The following is a 23,595-nucleotide window of genomic DNA, read 5'->3' as shown; positions in this document are numbered from 1 at the left end:
AGCCCGGCCTGTGGTTAGCGGATGAACTGAAGCAGAATCAGACTCAGAGTGACTTAGTCTGGGGGATTTTTCCTCTGCTCCTTCAGACAAATGCTTCTAAAAGTGGCATTGCTGGTAACAAGGATTGCATTCTTAATTCTGTGAGTTCATGGTGAAATACTGTGAGTCCAGGGTGAAATTTGAAGTGTGAGGTGCATGTGGATTGCTCAAAGATAGGCTGGAGTAGACAGGTAGTGGCGGAGCTCCTTTTGAGCTCTGTCATCCTGCCTGGACGTGTACCACCAGCTCAGTGATGGCAGGCAGGCAGCTTGCTCAGAAATTAACCCTGACGTTACCAGACACCAGAGAGAGCAACCCTTAGATTATTCACTCTAGTGATTGTTCAACAAGAATCGTTTCTGTGAGCCAAGCTTGTCACGTGGAACTACCCTTGTTCCTGTGGGCACGCACCCATTTGGTAAAGGTGTCTCTTGTAGGGTTTCAGAAATAGATTAGGGCTTAGTCAGTCAACCTGTGAGCTCTGTGCCACACTTGACATTAATGGGATTTCATGTTGAATTTTATGCTGGGAGTTGTTGATTTGGTTTTGGGGATTAATCGGTTTCTGCTGCTGTACACTCTAAATTAATTAGCAGCAGGCAGCTATGAATAAAGTGTGCCAGCAGCAGTCGTTGCAGGATTTTCCTAACCTCCTTTCCCTTTCTTTAGTACATGAAGTTGAAAGAGAACTATTTTCCTCATAATGCCTCTGGTTACACTATAATCTTGGTAGACTGCCCCCAAATTAAATCTCCTCTGTGGTCCAAATGAGCGTTTTATTTCACTTTCTCTTTGTCAGTTCTCATTAGGGGACCTCTCACAGAAAACCCTTTATCACGCACATTCCCGCACGTGTGGATTTCACTTATCTTTTTGGAGCAAACCTGAAGTTTCCTATGTTTAAAGTTCCTTTCTTGAATTAGTCCCTCCGTGTGTGAAGTTTAGGCTCATTTCATGAAATGAAATAATTGTTTCACAGCCTGCGTGTTTTGATATTTTTTTGATAGATTGAATTTTCCTGCATTCTCTTTAAGTGGCCCATATCCTACCGTGTCTATATTTTTGGCTCTACACTTGGATTAGTTGGTGACACTCGAATCTCTCAGCACACCCTCTCAATTAAAAAGGTTCTGAAGATGGATGGGAATCCAAAGTGTGACATGAAATCCTGTTTGAATAACATTTAGCTACTGTAAACATGAATGTACTCGGCTTTAGAAAATGTGTCTTCAAACATTTAGATAGTGGTGACTCCCAGCTTCTTACATATGTCTGTAGATACAAAGACACATCAGGGACGGTTATACACGCTGAGGGTACAGTAATGAACAGTCATTGTCTCTGCCCTCAAATAGCTGTTGTCTGGTTGGGAAGGCAAACAGGAAAACAGAAACCACTCATAGTATTAATATATTATGGTGAGTGCATTGCATGACGCCTCCGATGCTATGAGTGCAGAGGAGACTTACAGCAAAAATATTACATGTCAGGGAAAGTATAGAAAAACATCTTTGTGACCTTGGAATAAGCAAAGATTTTTAAAATATACGTAAATACTAATCATAAAGTCACAAAGCTGATAGCTTAGAATTTAAGAACTATTAATCAGAAGACACTATTAAGACAGTGGAAAGATAACCTGCAGAGTAACAGAAAATATTCACAATTCATGTATCTAATAAGAGATGTGTATCCAGAATATGTGAGGAACTCTAACAAGTAAGTAAGAAAGATCGACCACCAGTGAGAATGGACAAAATACAGGAGCAGACATTTCACAGAGAGGAGACTCAGACAGCCAGTGAGTGCGTGAAAAGGTGCCGCTGGAGAGATTCCAGTTAAAACCAGAAGGAGAGTCACCTGCTGCTGAGAGGAAGAAGGCATGGGATCCCACGTATTGGCACTGACATGGAGAAGCCAGGGCTTTGTAATTGCTGGTTAGAACACAAGTTGGTATGACCATTCTAGAAAATCTTTTCATTGTTTACTAAGCCTGGACATAGGCATACTCTATGTCATAGCCTTTCCACTACTAAGTATATACCCAGAAATGTGGATGTTCACTGAAAGATAATTACTAGCATACTCAGGGCAGCACTGTAGGTATTAGCTCCAAACTGGAGAGTAGCCAAGTGCTCGTCAATAGAGAGGATACACGGGCTCTGATATGTTCACGCCACGTTGTTCTCTGTTACATTAGCAGTGCCGTGCATCACACTAACCATGGTCAGGCAGTGGTGCTCTACTTGCAAGAATATGAGTGATTTTGTTGAAAGAAGTCACACACAAAAGAGACAGAATTCCATTCCTATAAAGTATAAAAATAGGCAAAAGTAAATTATGCTGCTAGAAGTCAGGATGGTTTTATCCTGGCATTGGTGATGTGCGGAAGTGAGCGCAGGAGAGGGATCTGGGGTTCTGAGCTGTTTCTCAGTCGCAGTGCTGGCTCCACAGGTGTGTCAAAATGGATCAAATTGTACCCTGGTATGTGCACGTTTTTTGAATATAATACTTCAGTGAAAGTTTTTTACCGAAAGCTTTCTGAGCCTGGATTTGAACTGTGAATGCAGTATGCGTTTTCCCCTATTCTTGAACCTCTCAGACCATCTTTAGTGAGAGTGTAGTAATTTTAAGTGCAGAGGAACAAAAGGCCTGAAGTAAATAGAAACATCAGCGCCTGTGTGAGAGAGAGCACTTTCTGGAGCATAGGAACCCTGCAGGGAGTGAGTGGCCAGACCCGGTCGGGATGCGAGGAGACGCCCAGAGGCTGACCGCCTGCAGGCAGCATGGTCAGCGTACGTGATCTGTAGTTTACTTTCGCGTCAGTGGTGTTCTGATGCCTGCTCTGCTGTGTTGTTATGGAACTCAGCATTGCTTGAGTGACTAATTCATTTCTTAATCTAAGTAATAAATAATTAAAATGCCTTGTCACAGAAATAAGCATGAGTGTGCACCGCACGGGTGGGATATTACGTTGGTAAAACCTCAAGAACCATTTTTACCGCTGCAGTGTTTCTGAAAGGGATTGTTTGATGCGCTGTGGTGTGGTTTCCTTTACAGTTTTCCTCTGAGTGATTCATGGAGGACCGGTATGCCAGCAGTGCTTGGTCTCACCTTATTTTGTTAGAGCAGAGAGGGATTTTCTAGTTTATCTGGCTCACGTCTGATCATCTTAAGGGGCTGCGTCACCGCCCTCTGTTCTTATGACAACCCACCACTTCGGCTCTTCTCGTTGCATTTTTCCTAGGATGAGGTCAGTGCTCCAGGTGGCAGCTCAGCGGACCTGCTGCACTGGACCACGGCCACCACCATGAAAGTCCTGTCCAACACCACGACCACCACTAGGGCGGTGCTGCAGGCGGTCAGCGACGGGCAGTGGTGGAAGAGGTCTCTCACATACCTCCGGCCCCTCCAGGTAAGCAGGCCTCTCTAAGTCAACTGTGCGGTTTATGTACACCGGTGCCACTGGAGCCAAGAGTCAGCCTAAATGTCAGTTAACATTTCCTAACTGAAATGTTATTCTACTTAGTCTAGACTTGATACTGTTGACTGTTTGCATGGTTCAGAGCTACTCAAGGATATTGAGCAGGGGAGCAATTTGTACGAAATGATGTTTTAGGAAGGTTCCGGCCGGAGTAGAGAAAACTCGTTGTATGTGTAATACCGATTGTCCGTATTCATTGATGTCAGAGTGACCAAGAACATCAAAGGCCCTGCAGGGTGAGGCTGAGGGCTGCTCCGAGCGGTAGTACCTCTCCTCCTCTCCTGGGTGTCTAGGGTGCTCTGACACTCCCTTCAGATCACACAGTGCATTTTGATTGTCACTCCTGAAGCCCCCCCCGCCTCCCCCCCCCCCCAGCTCTCTCTCTCTCTTTTAATCTACTGTTTTTTCACTTTGTTCTGTTTAGGGGAAAGAATTGGGTGATGCTTATCGAAGTGGGACCAATGAAGGTCTAGAGAAGCAAGGCTGCCATCCCTTTTATGCATCTGTCCTCTCCAGCCCGTTCATCTCAGAGGTAAGGACAGTGGGCCCAAGCACATTGATGTGACTGCCATGCTGTTGTGGCCGCGTGAGGATACGCGAGAACTACATTTCCCTGATGGTGCGCTGCTTCGGCTTCGCTCTTCATCATCCGTTGGTTTTATGTGATTTCTTTTGTCTACATTACAACGTTGGTATTATGAGATTAAAATCAATTTAAAAATTTACACAAAATCATACACTTTTAAGTGAGAAGTTGTAATTCAGTCACCAGAAGGTATGAAATCTTCCAATTGTGTTTTCTGAGAATACCGTCATAGAAAAGGCAGCCTGCTCACGGCTCCTCTTCTGTCTAGCCCGAGCTAGCCTACGGCGCCTGTCAGCACATCCCAGGAGAGAGCTTTGCAGAGGTGTTGCTGAGAACCGGGAAGCTGGCAGAGACGAAAACGGAAGGAGAGGAAGTGTTTCCAACCACAGAAGGTGCGAAAGGCTCGTCCCTTCCCGGGTGGCCCAGGTCGGGTGACCAGCAGGAGAGTTGCAGCGAGCGTTAGGGAAGACGGCAGGCTTCTCACTAAGCTCGCATAGCTTATCTTGACACCATTGTTCGCTTATTTAAAACACTACCTCCTGTTCTCCAGACACATGCTAGTGTTGAGGATTTAAAGGGTGCACATGATGCAATTCCTATTTTAAGTGCTAGTTCCGTGGCGTGACCGGTGGTGAGCGGATGTGCTCCACAGGCCTCTCTTCCCCCGTTCCTGTGTGCTGGCTGATGCCCTAAGTGTTAGCTTTACAGCACAGAGATGAGCAGTTCACCTTAAGGGTTTTCTGCATACAACAGTCTTTCCATGTAGAGTTTTGAAAAGAATGAAATGAATTCAGGTTTACCGAAGACCCCTTTGCAGTCGCTCTTTTTCTCTTTGGCTTCCTTCGTTCTTCTCGAGGTCCCAGGGCAGTTTCCGTACTAGTTCTTTCTCTTCCCTCTCTCCTCTGCCATTCTCAGTGAATGCCTCGTGGTGCTGCAGCTCCAGCTGTCTTGCCTGAATTCCAGGCATGAGTTAGGAGGAGTATGGGAGGGACAGTTTACATGGCAGTCCTGTTCACAGCTCCCACGTACAGACGCCTGGCTGTTCCTCGCTGCCAGTTCCCCTGGGCAGGGCTGGTGGGTGAGCACATTGCCCTGCAGAGTAGAAATTGGGAAAATGTATACGGGGAATAGAACTGCTATTTCCCCAGAAACCTGATACTGTAACTTATTTCTGAATAACTCTTTTTTTCAATCAATATTTTTATGCAGTTGGGAAAAGGGGAAGCAGACACCGCTCCCCTACCTGCTGTGTGGGCCCTTGACCAATGCTACACGTTTGCTGAGTGCACTGTTGTCCTTCAGTTCCGAGGTGTGTGTTTTTCTGCCATGCATCATTTCTGAAATCAGGGTATCTCACAGTTGAGCACATTTGTGGGGTTTTCCTCCTCAAAAAGCTGTTATGTGATTCATGGCACGGCTTAGAAATGATGCTGAATGTTACCTGAAGGGAGAGAGATGCATCACTGTCCCCCTTTTAATTTTCTTTATCATTTCTTGCTTTTCTTCAAATTTGTCTTTATTTTTTCCCAATCTCATGGACTTTTTCCTGAGATTTGTAAGTTATTGTAATTCCTGGAGAGAAGAATACACATGGGCAGCCAGTGAAGAGATGGGGCTGGAGGAGCCTTGGGAGGGGTGCGGGGCCCTCGCGCCCAGTTAAACATTTTAAATGGATGCTCTGCAAAGAGTACGGGGTGTCCAGCAGGAGACTATTAATTAGTTTTTCTGGACTGCAGTTCCCTTATCTGTAAAATGAGTGTCACAGTGTGTATGTTCTGCCACCGGCCGTTGCTGCTGGTGATGGTGATGGGCCCTCTTGGACCTTTCCCTGGACAGTCCTGGCTTCTAACTTCCTTGCTATCGTCTTGAGCTTCATTCCCTCCAGTGATGTCTCCCCCTGGTCTTCAGGGCCTGCGGCTGCTGTTCCCCATCCTGGGCCCATGTTAGAGTCACTTAGGGGATCTTTAAGGAATACTGAAGCCTGAGGTCCATGGTAGACCATTTATTTCAGCATCCTGGTTAGGGCCATGCATCAAACGTGTGTTAGAGTTCCTCAGGCGATTCCGCTGTGAACCACGGCTGAGACCCTGCAGTCTCAGTATCGGGTTCTCCCCAGCCATCATGTGCCAGCCAATGTGTGCCAGCTGTCGTGTGCTTCTTCCAGCTCTGTCTGTCTCAGCAGGCAGCCTGTATCTTTTACATCACTGTCTGGTCTCGTCCACTTGGGGTCAAACCCTGAGTGCCACATCTATTTCTGTTTCTTATGCTTTCACAGGACTGTTGTAGCAGTTTATACGGGGTTCCTCTGTGGCAGGTGCTAGATCAGTGTCTCTTGGCAGTGAGGGGAAGTACAGCGCGTGTGTATCAGTCACAGGGCAGGATGGGGCTGTGCCTGGTGAATCTGACCCCAGCTCCCCGGACCGCGCATCTCCTCAGTGTCTGTGCAACTTGAGCGACTGCAGGGTTTCCTTTCTTACCCAGAGTGTCTTCCCATTGCTTTTTCTGACAGTCACATTATATTCCACTGAAGGAAAAATTCCAAGTCCATTAAGGCATTAAACATTTTTTTCAAATGTTGAATGGATGGGAAAAGCATTTTACAGCACCTGCCATGTATTTTAAGAAAGGACTTTTTAAAAGGATAGAGGTGATTTTAAATCATCACCAGCCCTTTAATTTGCATTTGGCTCTGTAGTTTATGAAGCATTTTCCTAAACATTTGGTATCAATAATGCTAATACGTCTCAAACAGATGTCTGACTATTTTATAGTACAAATATTTGTCAGAAACTCAGCAGAATTGAAGAGTTGTATAGGATAAGTGACCCAGATTAAAAATCATAAAAATGCGATTCTCGACTTTGGTTCAGAAGTAGGTTATAATATAAATTACACCTCCCAACATGATCTGACTTTTCAGGATTTTTTTAATAAAGTTGGTAAAAAGGTTTTTATGAAGACTAGCTGAAGAAAATTGATCATTACTTATTTAGCTAAATGAATGATTTAATGGCTCATGATTTCCAAATCAATAATATGGGCAGCTTTCCCCTGGAATTAAATTGACCACGGACTGCCTTCCAGAGGCGCTCGTTTTGCACAGGATTGGTGCACCGGGGCTCACGCGAGCCTTCACCCGACGATGGCTGCGGAACTGTTTTAGAAAATGTATCATGTTCAGTCAAGGTCTGAGAACCAGCCCTGCAAATTAAATCATATGTGCTGATAGATGTAGGGAGGGCCTTTTAAAAAATATCTTAATGGTAATGTGATACCACCATGATTCTGTCTGCAGTAGGCATGACATCTGGGGTCCCAGTGAGACCCTGGGGGGTCAGTCTACTTCATATCTTACTGGTAACTCTGCCCAGTGTTGCTTCCAATATCTTGGGGATTCAAAGACAGAGCTTCCTGTACTCGGGGTTGGAGTTCTGCTTCCCAAGACTCCTTGAGTCTCAGTGAGGGCTGCGAGAAAGCTCTGATGCCCAGGGGTGGAGTGGGGCCACTCCCCTCACTCCCTGTTGGCTCCTGTAACTGTCCAGCTATTAGTTAGAGGGGCTCTGGGCTGGGCACTTGGTTGTGGCAATGAAGGGGCTGTGATCCAGTTGGGGGAGAAGATGTCCCCACGTAACTGTGTTAGGGATGAGGCAGGAGACAGGCCCCTCTCCTCCCAACCTGGGACATACGGGTGGTGGTGTGCTCGGCACTGGGGATTCTTCCAGTCGTAGAGCAGCAGGAAGCCATGGGCTCTGTGTGGCCAGAAAATCAACTGTCTGAGTGCTGGGGACAGATGTGTACAACTGGTCCAGAGACTCTTCCAGGAAAACCTGTTTGGAAAATAAGTAACTGACAGGGAACTTGAGCATTTGACATAGTTACCAGACAGGATTTTTTTTCCTCTCCCCCCCAGTATTTTATTAAGAAAATTTTCAAATGCACATAAAGATGAGAAAATTCTACAGTGAACTCCCATGTGCCTTCTACCAAGATTCAACAATTATCGTTTTACTACACTGCCCCCCCCCCCCGTCACCCCCCCTGCCCGGCTATCAACACTAAGCTCAGATTACACAAATGACTTAAATTCTGGCCCGAGGGGGCACAGTTAGGAAGGCAGATCTCCTGGAGGAATGCTCCATGGCCTGCTTGCGAAGTCAGACATCGCTTACTCTGGGTTATTCGCAGTGCTCCCTGCCAGCAGTGCTGGCCGAAGAACCCATGCTCTTTAAAACACAGGACTCGCACTGGGCTGCCTGTGCCCCAGACCCCAACGAATGGAGCGCGTCTGCGTTTACACAGGCCGCTGACGAGCGCAGACGGTGTTGGCAGCGTGCTCTCGTTTACCAAAGCTGTGACATCCACAGGTTGTCACACTTAGTTTTTGTGTGTGGAAAAGCTGTTAATGGTTGGGATGTTTTACGATACTATATAATCAAAGCAGGAGACTGCTATTCTTTTGTGGATTGTGATGAAGAGGGGTGTTCCTGATAGGAACAAAACCATGTTATCATTATTGTAGCAATCAAAAGATTTGTCATAAATTTGCACTCAGAAGGCCGTTTTGTTGCATTGATCGTTAATACCTACATGGACCCACCTTCCACATTAGCTGCCGTCCAGATACATAACTTTATAACATGGCCTGGGCCTTTAAAACCACAGGATTAGCTTTAAGAAACCATCCTCATTTATCTGTCTGCACCCAGACTTTGCAGCCACACTAACAGGATTCCCTCTTGTCTAAGGAACAAACAGCATCATTGGTCTGGGTTAAAGCAAAGTTACTCTTTAGCATATGTCATGTGATCTGTATTTAAATGGGGCTGAGTAGACTTTCCTAAAGTGTCTCCAAGGGTCCTCCAAAGCTAATTGCCTGTTGAAATCTTATAGGACTGAAAACATGGTGCTTAGTAACTATGAATGTCATCTGGACCCTCAAGTAAAATAATGCCATTTTCCCCCTTTTATTCAGTTCTCTTGCAACTAGCAAGCGATGCTTTACCAAGTGACATGACCCTGGCTCTTGCTTACCTCCTGGCCTTACCACAGGTAAGCTTACCCTTACCAAGACAGAGGGCTGAAAGGGAATTAACTAAGATCTAGTGTTCATTATAATTGTTTATTTTACATAGACACTGTGGTCACTATCCAGAGAGTAAGTTCTACAGTGTTAGCCAAAATGCTGATTTTAAATCTGCTTTTATACACATAGGATCTGCCTTTACAGTGTCTTCTGAATTTTCACGTGTGAAGATGAGATCGAGTTGATGTGATGGAAACTTTGGACCACATTCTAGTGAGACTAGATATGAGATAGTTTAGGATGATCTTGATTTCCTCTCAGCTACGCTCATGCCATCCATTGTGTTCCCCTCCCAGGTGTTAGATGCCAACCGGTGCTTTGAGAAGCAGTCGCGCTCTGCCTTGTCCCTCCAGCTGGCGGCATATTACTACAGCCTGCAGATCTATACCCGTCTGGCCCCCTGCTTCAGGGACAGGTGCCATCCTCTCTACAGGGTGAGTCCTCATGGTCCCCACCTTTTAATGAGCAGAGTTAATGTTGTTCTAAAATATTTAAAATGTGTGTGTGTCGCTTTGGAGGTACTGACTTGCTTTGCATCCAGAATGCATTCTGAGTGGCTGACAGCCTTTTCCTCCCACACACTTGCTTTTCCAGACACAGTTGCTCTTCCAGGCATCGGGCAGAGGTGGGTTCTCATGTTTGTTGTGAATGCTGATTCGTCCCCTACCTTTTCTGTCATTCACTTTATTTTACAAAGGCCTTAGGACAGGCTAAAGTAACAGGAGAGGCGGATTGAAGATTGGTTTTAATTCACCGCCCAAAAGGAGGGCGGCCCTGTCTGGTTCAGGCAGGTGGCACTTCTTCTTTATTGTTAGGCCATAAATGTGAGAGTAGCAGTTGTACAGATGAGATGTTGAAACATATTCTGCCTACTTGCCTCCGAGCTCCGGACAATGTTTATGCAGCTCCTGTTCATTTCTGAGCGAAGCACCTTCATCTCCTGTGGACACAGGAGAGTGCAGACGCCCTGCGAGATCAGAGCCTCAGGTTTTACTTCATGCGCTAGTTTGTCAGTTATCAGCCCTGGAAAATTATCTACTTTGTGTATTGCGTCATTTAAAGAGAATTACCACATTAGGAGTAGAGAAGCAAGTAGGTCAGACTTTCAAATCCACTGTGTGCACAGATCCAACCTTCACATTCTATTGAGGCAGGATTTTCTTCCCCGTGGCCCAAAGCATAGGGTCAAAAATAATTTCACATGTATGAGTGATCTGCCTGCCTCAGCTGTGCAAGACGTGTCTAATAAGTGGGCGAAAACCTTTCATTCCTGGCAAACTTGTGCTCTGGTCCATCAGTTTATTTAAAAGGGGAGAAGTGTCAGGGAGCATCCTCGGTGCAGGCTAATCTTCCAGGCACTGTCCTCACTGATAGGTGTGCACTGCTCTCAGACAGTTTTATTGTGATGATGTTTGGCGGAGAAACAGGAATGCTTTCTTCTTTTTAGCCTCTTGATATAAGATGTTACTTTATTTGGGGAATTTTGTGTTTATTTTTTTTTATAGCTACTGATGCTTTGCACAGTTACTTTATTCCATACCCTAGTAATTTTCCCTTGTTCTGTTTTTATAGCTCAGGTATGATTTTATGTGAAATAAGAAATAGACCTATTGTGTTATAGATTTAGGTGAGTTTGGGCTCAGAGGAGCCTCCTGTTTGCAGCCTCCTCTGCCTCCCAGTAGACACTGGACTCCTCCTCCCCTTTGCTGCTCTTAGACAAACCCCTTTGGAGCAGTTCTCCTAGGACACTGTGATTGTCTTCTCTCCACGTGCTCTTCCCCAAGGCAGGAGTCCTGTCTCTCTGCTCCCCAGGACCTTACCCCCTGTAGTCCCCCGCGGCCTTTGCGGGTATGTACAGAAGTTCAGGAGTCGTTTCAGCAGTTGGGCCTGAGGACGGCCTTCAGGCTCCAGTCATGCAGTTTGGAGGGCTGGCTCGTGGGTCTGGAGGAATCCAGAGGGCACAGTAACTGGGTGTTTAGGTACATCTGCGTTTTCCATTGACTACCTAATGGCTCATTATTTGGGTCTTTTCAGCATCTTCCTACACATAAAACAGCACTGCTGAGTTTGGAATTAAATGTGACAAAGTCCTGATGGATCATCATGGAAATTGAAATCAAAGTGGTTTCAATTTGTTGCCTCCACATAATAGTGCTCCGTGCAGCATCGCTGGCACTCAGCTGTCAGCCCAGCTTGATTCTGTTTCCACAGCCTTTTCCCCCTCGTTCCACCCCCATGGTGCTGTGCTACAGGAACGGTAATTTAGGTAGATTACTAGGTTTGAATAGAAGTACTGATATAATTGGTTGAGTTATTTCTAATAAAAGGCCCGTGCTTCTTGATGGGATGCAGCATCCTGAGCCCAGCTCAGGCCCCTGGACTTCGGGGGCTCCCCTGGTGACCTTTGGCGAAGCCCATGCCGCCTCCACCTTTCTTTTTAATGATGGAGGAGGAAGATTGGCAGGTGGTCAGTTGGAGAGAAAGTTTCTTCCATCCAGTACTTGTCCTAGTCAACTTGTTTTGTTGTTATTTGTTAAGAATAGTTTATTGATTTTTAGAGAGAGAGAGGGAGAGAGGGAAACATCAATGAGAGAGTGAAACATCTGTTGCCTGCCTCCTGCACACCCCCACTAGGGATTGAGCCCTCAACCCAGGCACGTGTCCTCGACCGGGAATCAAACTGGTGACCTCCTGGGGCATGGGATGATGCCCAGCCAGCTGAGCCCATGGCCAGGGCTGGGTAACTTGTTTTTATATTCAACAGATAATACCGCCAAAAAATTCAAGTGGTGCAAATAGTATACAGTAAAAAGTCAGTGTTTCCCTTTTGTATTCTTCCAGAAATATTTGAGATATATAAAAATAAATAAAAATATATATATGACAATTTTTTTATATAAATGTTGTACACACATTGTTCTGTACTGTTTTTTCACTAACATATTACCTTTGTAGTTACTGTAAATGCATCTCCAAGTGTGATTTTTCTAGCATTCTTTTGAAAAAGTTTCAGAAGATAAAGTCAGTTAAAAATGGAAGCCTATCCTTTGGTTTGTATTCTAGAGAAGCAAACCCAGCAGGGATGAGATGCAGAGCTTATGGCAGACTATTTCTAAAATGTGTTTTTTTAAGCTACTTAATTGAAAATACTGAGTACAAAATTATCTCGAGCAAATAAGAACCCTGGAGGGAAGCACACCACCTGTTTAAAACTTCCCCGCAATATTACCCAGAAAGGAGACGATTAAACCAGACTAGATTTATTACCTCTAACTAGTGAGCAGTCTATGAAATCATGGACCATTCTGCTGTAATGAATATTTATGAACCCTTTGTTGTTACGGAGACTTGACCATATTCTTTAAAGAAACTGTATTTTATTCAACCTCCAACTCCCCGCGAAGAACTGCATTGCCAAGTTTTGGAAAAGTAATAGAATAATTTAACTTAACACACTTTCATTTTTAAATTTGGATGCCTTTCCATGTAATTAGGTTTTGCAGCCCGTGATGCTTTGCAGTCTCCCTTAGAATACTGAATATGGAAGGTTTGGGAGCTACCTGTAAAGGCCTTCAAAATCTTCTCAGAGGCTAATAGCTTTCACACCCACGATGATGCCGCTGCATTTGGTGGGAAAACAGGGAGAGAGGTTTGAAGGCGCTCCGCACAAGAAGCAGTGGTGTTAGGTGAGAAGCCAGGAGGTTCGCTTCTTCCTCCCTGCAGGAGTACAGCAGCGATGCCTGAGCGTGGATCAGCATCTGTGAAGGAGGCACGGGTCCCCTGTGTGCACCATGAGGTTGGTGGGAGGGTCAGAGGAAATTCACCTGGGAGTGCTTTAGAGACTTTGATGCTGTTCACCTGTGGGGGTGAAAGTGCATATTTATGAGATACAGTGTTAGGGTGAGTAGGGCATGCTTTGGAATATTTTTAGAGGAACTGTGATAAGCTCAGGTATAGAATTCTTATTAAAATTTAAATAGAATATTGGAAGTAGCATGAATAGTGAAGTTCCTTGAGGAAGGGATAGAAAGTAGTGGTAATGATAAGAAAATAATTTGTGTAGAAAGCAAGAACTTACATACCACGTGCTCATCTGTTCAGTCTCAATAGTCCTTATGAGGACCCTCTAAAGAGGAGTGTGCTTCAGTTTTAATGACAGGAAGCCTGAAGCCCAGGAGGCAGGGACCCGTAACCCAGGTTCCTTGATACCACTTCCTATGTTTTTTCCCCATAACCAATTTTCCTTTTTCTTGGAAGACTTTGTGAATTGTCTCTTCTCATTAGTATTATACACAGTAAATGGAAATATTGAATATCTCCCTATACTCTTAGCAAATACTTGATGATCTACAAACCTGAAGACACTTTGAAACCTGTCATCAAGGAATGAACAGAATGCCCCTCATTCACCACTTTTTAGGACAAAATGTTAAAAGGAGGTATATTTATATCAAGGAATTGAATAGGAAGTGGAATTCTTACCCACAATTCTAAAATTCTCTGTCATCACTAGAGAGGAAAAAACAAAAGGCTTAGAAATACAGCTCAAAATCACAGCTTACAGGTTGGAAGTGTTGGCAGCACACTATAATTAGGTACATTTCTGAGACCCACAGGAGGGTGTTGGGAGTTTTTTCCTAATCTGCTTATATTAAAATATGTACTATGTTTCCCAGAAATCGGGAGAGACTGAGTTAATGTTGTTCAAGCATCAGGCTTGCAGAGTAATTCCAAAATCATGGCTGAGCTGCTGTGGCTTCGACACCCGGATCCACTTTGATGTAAATAGATGTGCCCAGTTAATCACTTGCTTTCTTCCCAGTCAGCTGCCAGAGTCTGGGTCTGTTCTACTTGAATAATCTTACCACTGTTGGAGAGGCTGTAAGAGCTGTAGAATAGTGTCCCATTGAGCCCCAAATGGAGCAGGGAGGGAACTGGTGGGTGCTTCCTTCTGCAGATGGGGTGTTTATGATTTGGGAAGAGGGATGCTTTCCCAGCTTTTCCCTGGAGGGAGCGCTCTTCTCACTATCTGGGCATTATTAGTGGGTCACTGAGCTGCAGCTTCATTACGAGAACACGTAGGTGCTCAGAAAACTTGTCCAGGGCAGTGAGAACGAAAACTACTTCTAGAGTGAATTATTATCAGTGATCAGGTCACAGGGAACAAACCTGATGCCAGTTGTGGTAGTTGAAAAGGTAAGAATATATTCTTTATGATGCAAGTGAGGGTTTGTAAGATGGAAGAAGAGCAGAGCAGGAGCCTAGAGACCTGCTCCTAGACTCGGTCCTGTGTCCTGTCCTTGTGGTTTGCAGACTCTGCCCCTCTGCAGTTGTCTTCTCAAGGCAGCCGTGAGCCTTAGTTTAGTGCCATCAGTGTGAGGGCCAAGCAGTGCCCAGGAGACATGGTCTTCTGTAACTTTTGTTTTTAATACTCACAGGCTGATCCAAAAGAGCTGATCACGATGGTCACCAGGCATGTGACCCAATACGGACACGAAGCCTGGCCTGAGGACGTCGTCTCACTGACCAAGCAGCTGCACTACTACAATGAGCGGCTGCTGGATTTCACGCAGGCTCAGGTCCTGCAGGGCCTGCGCAAGGGGGTGGACGTGCAGCGGTTCACTGCGGACGACCAGTATAAGAGGGAGACGATCCTCGGTCTGGCAGAGTAAGGGACACTTTTGTCTCAGAAAGGGATGAATTTGAATGTGACAGAGCAAGTTGAATTAGCAGGGCTCTGTTTTTTAAAGATTCATTTTTATTTTTAGAGGGAGAGGAAGGGAGAGGGGGAGAGAGGGAAACATTGATGTGGTTGCTGCCTCTTGCACGCCCTCTACCCGGGGTCGAGCTCTCAGCTTGGGTATGTGCCCTGACCAGCAATCAAACCAGCAATACGGTTCCCTCTAGGCTCTGAGGCTCTGAAGCTGAGTTAAATTGTACCTATGTTTAGTGTCTGTTCCTCTCTCCCGATGTTATTTTAAAGTGACCAAGATAGTCTTGGCTTGGTAGTGGTGTCTGGCATTTTTCACTGTTGTTATTTAAACCTTTGAGAAAGCGGCAAGGCAGCCTTGAGGCCCTGTAATAATTCTACATTAACCTGACACCTTCCCTACAGGAAGACTCCACATTCTCTAATTCACGGAGTGGCGAGAACGAAGAAAGATAGTGGGAATGACCCGTGGGGCTCAGTCAGGAAAAAGATGTGGCATAGTTTTTCCCCTCTGTCCTCCCAGTGGTTCATAATTCCACAGAGTTGGTTAATGTTCAGTTTGAAAGGGACCCCAGAGATCATGTCACCCAACCTGCTCCTATTCCGGAGAGGACTCTGGGACTCTGAGAGCTTTAAAGAGCAGTTCAGGGTCATACAGCCAGAGGTTGGATATGGACGCCCTGTTCTCAAGTCGAGAGAGCTTTCCCTTTGCGCATTTTGTACCCCTCGGTGCAGTGCCTGTGGTTTCTTAGGAAAGGGCTGGTACGCAGAATAAGAGCGTGTGAGACAAGGCCTGCCTCACGTCATCGGTTCCATCTAGCTAGGGTCACGTCCCTTTTTCTATTCCACGAATCCAGCTAGCACATGCTATTTGAGGTATGTCCTAGAGAACAAACAGATGCTTTCGATAAATGTCTCATAGAATCTTCTCCATGATCTATTGCTCAGAGAAACACACAGCCACCTTTGGATAGCTTGTGTCAAATGTCCATGGGTTTCCTGGGCCAGCAGTTCATCCCTGCTTATGTGGCTTTGTCCACCAGTCTTTCCACCGAGAATTCCTCCCTGCCTCTCTGCTGCTGGGACGCAGACGTCCTGCACCGGTCTTTCGCAGATGGCCTCAGTGTGGGTGCTCTGAGTCAGAATTCCTTACAAGCTGTAGGCTCTCCAAGCTTGTGACACCTTTCCTGGTGTATACCTTCCATGGCCTCGCCATTGCTCCTAGGAGGAGGTGCGGGTCCCTCTTCCCCCAAGGACCCTGTGCATTCCTAGTTGTGACACCCCCTCCCCCATTCTGCTGCCCGTTAGAACTCGCCTGTCCCCTCTCCCTCTACCATCTGCTTAGTTACTGTGTGTTCAGTCTTCAGGTCAAGGTGGCCGCTCTTGTCTCTTCTCACAGTGTTTCCAGTCCTTTAGCATTTAAGTGCTGGTCCACATTTCACATCCTCCACCAGGCCACGCGTTCCTCAGGAAAACTCGTTTGTTTGTATGTCCTTAAGCCGCTAACTGCCTGGAACAGTGTGGAAAACATAAAAATTTGTTGAATGGCTGTGCTTTCTCAAACACCTACCCCTAAGGCAGGAATACATTTCATTTGCACTGTTTTTTGACTGTAGGCTGTAGGGTCTAGACCAGAATTTTTGCGACCTCCACACACTTTGGTCTGGATAAATCGTGATTGCGGGAGGGCTGTTTCATCAGCAGCATCCCTGACCTCTCCCCACTGAATGCCAGTAGCATTCTCCTCCTCTTCCCCCACTGTGTCCATCAAAAATGTCTGTAGACATTGTCAGATATCCCCCGAAGGACAAATTTCCCTCGGTTGGGAACCACTGGTGTAGACAGTACCTGGGTCAGTTGTGATGCACCGCAGGGAGAAAGGGGCAGTAAGATTCTAGAGAGTACTTTCCCTGAGTTACATGGAGCATCTCACTAAGGACTGTGCTGGCTGCATCCTCTCGGCTGGAGAGCAGTCCCAGTGGACAATTCTATGCCGATTAAGGTAACGTGTTTCTCTCTCCCCTCCCTGTGGCTGGCGGACACTCTCGAAGAACCCTTGAGGAAGACGTCTACAGCATCGCTCTTTCCCTGGCGCAGCGTTACAGTGTTTCCCGCTGGGAAGTCTTTATGACCCACCTGGAGTTCTTGTTCAGCGATAGTGGGTAAGCATGTGATTCACATGTAAGCTTACGTCCATGTCTGTCTGCTCAGTCTGTTCTAGAAGAATCATGGAGTTGTAAAGTATAATTTCGCTTACTTTTCAGCTGTAGTAGACCAGCACTTCTGTACACTCTCTCTGTTGACCTGTGATGCACCAATATTCTAGTAGTATCCTGTTCATTTCTGTTTTTCAGTAATAATAGTCCTGAGTTAGATACTTTAACATTCATTCTCAAGTTTTTCTTGAGACTCTGTTTTGTCCTAAGCACTAGATACTGGGGCTACAATAGTGAGCAAAGCAGGCACTCAGCCGTCTTGGAGTTTGCAGTGTGTGGGAGACAGATGGCCATGGAATAGCGACGGAAGCACATGTGAGATCGAAACTATGAGAGGTGCCCCACCCTGTGAAAGCCCAAACGGGCCTCGGCATTGTTAGGGAGGCTCTGCTGAGGAAGTAAGTCGAGCTGAGACCTCACTATTGAGTTGAAATTAGCCGTACAACAAGGAGAGCAGGGAACCATTGTCTAGGGAGACAAAGCAGGAAAGTGCCAAAGCTCTTTGACGGGAAGGAACATCATGTCTGTGAGGGCTCAGCAGGTGGACAGGGTGGGGAGGCCCCCAGAGGCGGGAGCCAGTGCGAGATGGGACCTAGAAAAAGCCTGGAAGCCAGACCACGCGGCGAGACTATGCAAGCCTTCTCAGGGCTGTGGGCTTTTTCCTGAGTCATAGGAAGCTGTTGAAGGATTTGGGTAAAGGAAAAGGAAATAATATGATCAGATTTACATTTTGGTAAGGTCACTTTGGTTACTGTGTTGAGAAAGATTTTAGGGCGGCCAGGGCAGAGCTATATCAACCAGTTATGGGGCTATTACAGTGATGGACTGGGTGACAGGTGACCACAACTTGGAGTAGGGTTTTGAGAGTATAGAAGGAGAGGTGAGACTGGGTTTCAGAGATGTCCAGCAGGTGAAATAGATGATAGTACTTAAGTTGATTAATAAACATCAACTAGATACGGAGATGAGTGAAAAGGGAGGGCTCAGGAATCATCTCCAGTTTCACTGGGTCTGCCTGTGGGGTGGTGACGTCACTCCGGGAGCTAGGGGGGTAAAGTGGGGGGTGTATAACAATTAAAGACACAGCGCTTCAGGGGAGGGTGAGAAATTACACATCAAAATACCCAAGGGCAAAGGTCATGAAGGCAACGATGCTTATGGATGTAACTTCACAGGAGAAGAGGGAGCTGGAAATATTGATTTAGAGTCACACACACATGGATGATACAAGAGGCGTGTAGTGGGCATGCAGATTGAAGGGTCAGATCCTGCCCAATAGTCCAGAATGCTTAAAACTAGGCATCTTTAATTTTATTAATCACTGTGAAATTGTAATGTTTTCATGTTAAGTATTTGTGAAATTGCTACATGGGTGATAGTGTTATCTACAATAAATATTGAACTGCATCAGTTTTGGGGTACAGTAATCTGTTCAAATAAATGTTTCTTATGATATACATGTTGGCATTTATAAATATCTTGGCATTTTATTAAATATCTTTTTCTTTCATTGAATGTTATTACATAAAAGGATGTCATATCTGTACAAACAGGATGCTTCCCCAAATCTCTGAACATATTATAAATTATCAGGCAATTAAACACTATGCAGGACTGTTCAGTGCCTATCATCAGGCCTGATAGCACTGTGATTACCTGGACGCGCGGCAATCGCAAGAACAGGAAATCACCACCTCCTGGCGGCACTGCTCGTGAGTGACAAACACCTCATGTTGATTTAGCCAGTGGTGTCTGGTGCTCCCTGTTCTTTACTTAAAAGGCAGTAGTTTGCCTTGCGATTCAATCAAACCTGGTAGCACAGGTATTAGAAACCAGCCTTGTAAATACAATAGAAATAACCCAGCATTTATTTGTTGAGTCAATGCCAATGGGAAGTTAATGAGTCAGAGTCACAAGAAAATTAGTGTTGTTTGCCTTGGGGTTTTATTTTACTGTTCCTTTAAGACACCCCCACCCAATTGATTTCCATGTAATTTTACCTTCTCCTTCCTTTTGGTTGAATTTGTGCCTGAGGGTTGCTGTTGCTCTAGTCAGGCTTGAGTGTAGGTCCCTCACTGTAAAGAATTTGGAATTCTGGCCTTTTCCGTCTCCTGCCTCAAAGATGCTGGCTTAGCTGGGAAGTTGGTGTGAGAATGATCAGTGTGCGGAGAGAGGATGTAAGATAGGTAGCTTATTAAAAGTATATCATATCGTTGAACATGAAAATAAATAAAATTCACGCCCAGGAAAAATCCGTGTTAGAGCAGGAAGGTTGAGTGTGGAGATTCGGGCCACGGGGCTCACACGGTGGTTGTAATTGAGCTGTGTATTTGGTTTCGATCTTTCTTTTGGCCTAAGGGGAGGAGAGAACCAAGATTATGGTGTGTATTGTACACAAGAGGAAATCCGTCAGTCCTGAAAACGGAAGAGCTGATTACTGCCATTACCAGAATGGCAGCAATTCCATGCATGTCCCTGCAACCGTCCTTTTCATGTGCGATCTTCAGGCCCTGTCTGAAGGATCAGTCAAATGCCCCTGGCAGTGGCACAAAACATAAGCAGGACGATGGGTTTTGGCCTGTTTCTGCCCAGTGGAAAGTGCTCAGGTTTTGATCGTGGAAATCCGGGCTTAGACCCCGGCCCTGTGACCTTCCCCTCCTGTGTTCTGGGTGAACAAGCTGTTTTATCCCTCTGTGCGTCAGCTTCCCTATCTCATTCATTTCTCAGAACTGCTGTGAGGCTTAAGAGGTTTATACAAAATACCTGACCTGCAGTAGGTGCTCAAAAGAAAAACAGTAGCTGCTGCTGTTCTAGAAACAGGCCAGGTTTACAGGTCTATCTGATGAGCACTGTTAGCCTAATATTGCACATCTGACTTTTGGGCAATTATTTTCCAAGTCAGGATACCAGTTTTATCTGCTTTGTGAGAAGTAAATGAGATGACCTTGTGCTTAGTATAATAAGTGCTCAATATAAATACTGCTATCAGTATTTTTGTGCTATCGTGTCTCAAAACATTTTTTGTTAGAATAATATGAGACTATAAACCAATCAGAATTGACATTTGATGAAAAGTTAAAGGGCTTAAGGGTCAGGGTTGTCCTATGGAAGAGAGGAGACAAGCTTCTTCCCATGGCTCTCCTTGTCACCACTGTTCATCTAAAACATTCCGCAAAGGGACCCACTGAGTAATCGTGTGACAGGAAATAAACTGAGACACTTATTAGCGATCTTCTTGTCAGCTGTCTAGGTGACTTTGACAAGTTAAATTCCATTTTTTGGTTTACAAAGACACTTGGCGAAAATGTTGGCCAGAAGGAAAAATGCCATGATGCTTTTGCCTACCTCTCTCTGCATGTTCACATGGGCAGCTGTCAGGCGGCTTTGCAGGTCAGGCCTGCCAAGTCACATGTCACGTTCATTCCGAGGCATTTGTGGGTAAGTCCTTGCATGTTTCCTATAGGCCAGCGTCCTTGACCCTGAGAGGATAGGCAGACTTGTTTCTTTCTACAGGAATCAGGGTGGAGCCCTGTTCACCCTCTATTGTGGTCATAAGTTTGGACTCATAAATCTTAAGGGTCATTGGATTAGTCTTTGGGGAAATGCCTAGAAGTTACTGCACCTGAGCAGGTGAAGCCCTCTCCCGATCTCTCTGTTCTCTCTCCAGCCTCTCCCAGCAGCCCTCTCCCTCTCCCGTTCCTCCTCCCTCCCCAACTCCTGAGTACTCCTTACTCAACTAATGGAACTGAATTAACACGCAGGTCCTCAGACTGGGTAAAGAAATATGCATTTAAATAAATCAGTTTTCCTATGTGAGCATAAGACCTTTTAGTACGTGCTGTTCATGAATTACATTGTTGGGTGATTGGCAACCTGGAGCCATTACAGAGCACGCTGACCACGGACTCAGTACTGACAATTTATTCCTGTGCTCTGAGGACAACCACTGCTAATTTCTTCCTGTGGTTAATCTCTGAGAGTTAAATATGCACTATATAAAGGTACAAGCTGAATCTTGGTTCAAGGAAAAGCACTTAAACGGCTTCTAAGGTGATCGTTAATGTGATTAGTGGAAAGTCTGCCATGGTATCCCAGTGTTCCATCCTACTCCCTCAGATGTGGGTTCTTTGGAATTGTTTTCTAAGCAGAGATTTCAGTTTTTGTTTCAAAGGGAAGATAGTAGCTCCTTTCGATGGAAGCTATTAAAATGGGCTGTTGATTACTTGCACCCATAAAAGATCCCAGCACATTGTAATTTACTGAAGAGGGAGGTTCTGGTATTTATCATGTGTCAGTAAAGGTATTCCAGGTTCCCCCTTGACAAGAAAATTAGGTAAAATTGCACATTGGGCAAACTAAATCGTGGGCGCAGAAGAGTAAGTGGGCGGGCGAGAGAATGTGAAGCTGATTGAGGGAGACTGCTCGGAACCAGGTCGGCACAGGTGAAGTAAAGGTGTTATGACTTAGCCACTGTCCGTCCACCTTGTAGATGAGTCCGCCTTGAATGCTCTGTTTCTCAGCGTTGTTAGCAATCAGTGTGACTGGAGAACTCGTTTCGATTATTGCTCTTGGAGAGACAACTAATGCCCGGGTTACAGAAAGAATCGGCTTTTGAAATTGCAGGCACATGACCTTGTCAGTCAACAGCTTTTTTGCCATAGGTGAACAAAGCCATACAGAGCCCAGGCAGGTCTGATGCCAGGTCTCAGGCGAGTCACCTCACCTCTCTGACTGCTCATCTGTTGGTTGTAATTACCTAGATTTAACCAGCCTGCCATAGCAACCAGCATAGTAAGTGCAGGCTCTTCCCTCCTCCACTCCGCACGTTCTGCCTGCAAAGCCTCGTCAAAACGGCTCATCTCACTGGGCCTACATGGGTTCGTGTTTACCTCTTCACAACATCATTTTCAGGCCTCGCTTCGCAAGTAGTGACGGGGAGTCAGAAACTTGGGAAGTCCCTTGCACATTGCACTGTGTGCGCACTACGTTTCCTGGGCGACGTTGCGTATTTTGAATAGTGCCAGTATAAAGAGCATATTCGGACCAGCCGTCCATCTACTCCGTTTCTGTACAGGCTTGTACTTTCCTGGCGTGACACTTCGTTCACATTCTTTTTGTTCCATTCCTCTCCGTAGTGCCAAGCTCAGGCACTGCCTTCCTTAAGCCTCCTGTTGTCGCTGACATCTGCTGCTTTGAAGTTCAAGCTTGAGTGACCCTGCTCCTGACTGGAATAAGATTGCATAGAATTGTGTGCCGCTTGTCAGCCGGAGCCATTGTTTTGCATTGTGGTTTAATTCTGAGTTTTTATAACTCAACTGGGTTTTCAGATGGCAGGACGAGAGCTTGATGTTGTCAGTCTTTCCACCCTCCCCGTGTGGAGCACAGTGACTGTCCATAGAGCACTCCTAGGCTTTGTTCCTCCACCCATCTCTTGGGCACATGTGCTGGATGTGTTCTTTGTACCACAAAGATGCTGAGAAGCTACAGGTCAAGGAGATGTGGTATCACCTTTGCCTTCAAGTGGTCCACACTGCTGTTATCCTAAGTATTAGCACTCATAAAAATTTTAAAACATAATTTTTGTTAACTTTACGTAAACCAAAACATGTCTTTGCACTTTCTAAAAATGAGAATTCCAGTAAACAAGGTATCATATTTCAAAGGAGTGGCTTTGAAACAATGTGCCTCTAACTTGGACCTTGCCAGAGGTCTCACTTGCTGTACTCAGGTACTTCCCATGCTGCCACCCAGAGCCGTGGAAACTGGACATTTCTGCTAGGGTGATGGCCCCTGACTCATCCTGCCCGGGGTGTCAGAATTACTCTGGCTGAGGCTCTGTGCCATGAATAGGAAGAAGCACAAGACCAGAATTAAGCCCCCCCCTTCTCTCCCCTTCACCCCTCAAAATGCAAACTCCTTAAAAATTTTTCTAACAGTTTATCCTTAAGGAACATTTTTATTGTATTGTAAGGACATCTGAGTCAAGATGAAAATAAGACGTGTTTTTATGTAGGTGGCATTCATGACTGCAGCTAATTCACATGAAAGTGGTACCTGTTCTTGCTGATTTTAATTTTATTGTCAAATTTGGGTCTATCCAGTATCAATTCAAGGCTCTTGGTTGTAATACTTATGCCTAAAAATTGGGGTGGTTTCTTCCCTCATGGATTCCTAAATTCCTGAAATAATAAGGTTGTTTACATTTCTTAACGAAGCTCCAACTTTAATTTTTCTTGTGGCATGAATAAATAATGCATGTGGAAGCTGACAGATCTGGGTTCATTTCCTAGCTATTGAGCCCTGGGCACCTCTCCCAATGGCAGGGGTGGGAAGTGGTGGCTACAGGGATGCTGCCTGCAGGGATGCTCGACCCCAGAAGACCACATGAAAATTGTATAGAATAGCATAGGCGTTCAACAGGTTCATTTTCCTTTATATGAATCTCCTGCATCTTGGTGGTTTACTGCCTCTGGATTA

The 23,595-nt window shown here is 45.4% G+C and overlaps 1 protein-coding gene across 1 annotated transcript in view; it reads left to right on the top strand.

The window, feature by feature from the left end:
- Positions 1 to 23,595, top strand: part of NBAS (NBAS subunit of NRZ tethering complex) — a 159,866-nt gene that overhangs the window by 101,984 nt on the left and 34,287 nt on the right. The window contains exons 36-42 of the mRNA XM_081157251.1: positions 3,287 to 3,454; positions 3,948 to 4,055; positions 4,378 to 4,501; positions 9,082 to 9,158; positions 9,489 to 9,626; positions 14,631 to 14,860; positions 16,954 to 17,064. Of these exons, the coding sequence (XP_081013377.1) occupies positions 3,287 to 3,454; positions 3,948 to 4,055; positions 4,378 to 4,501; positions 9,082 to 9,158; positions 9,489 to 9,626; positions 14,631 to 14,860; positions 16,954 to 17,064 (956 nt within the window). The remainder of the gene's footprint in view (positions 1 to 3,286; positions 3,455 to 3,947; positions 4,056 to 4,377; positions 4,502 to 9,081; positions 9,159 to 9,488; positions 9,627 to 14,630; positions 14,861 to 16,953; positions 17,065 to 23,595) is intronic.

The sequence above is a fragment of the Miniopterus schreibersii genome (assembly GCF_964146895.1).
Source record: "Miniopterus schreibersii genome assembly, chromosome: 13".
Taxonomy (NCBI): Eukaryota; Metazoa; Chordata; class Mammalia; order Chiroptera; family Miniopteridae; genus Miniopterus; species Miniopterus schreibersii.
This window is presented reverse-complemented; position numbering and strand designations above follow the sequence as displayed.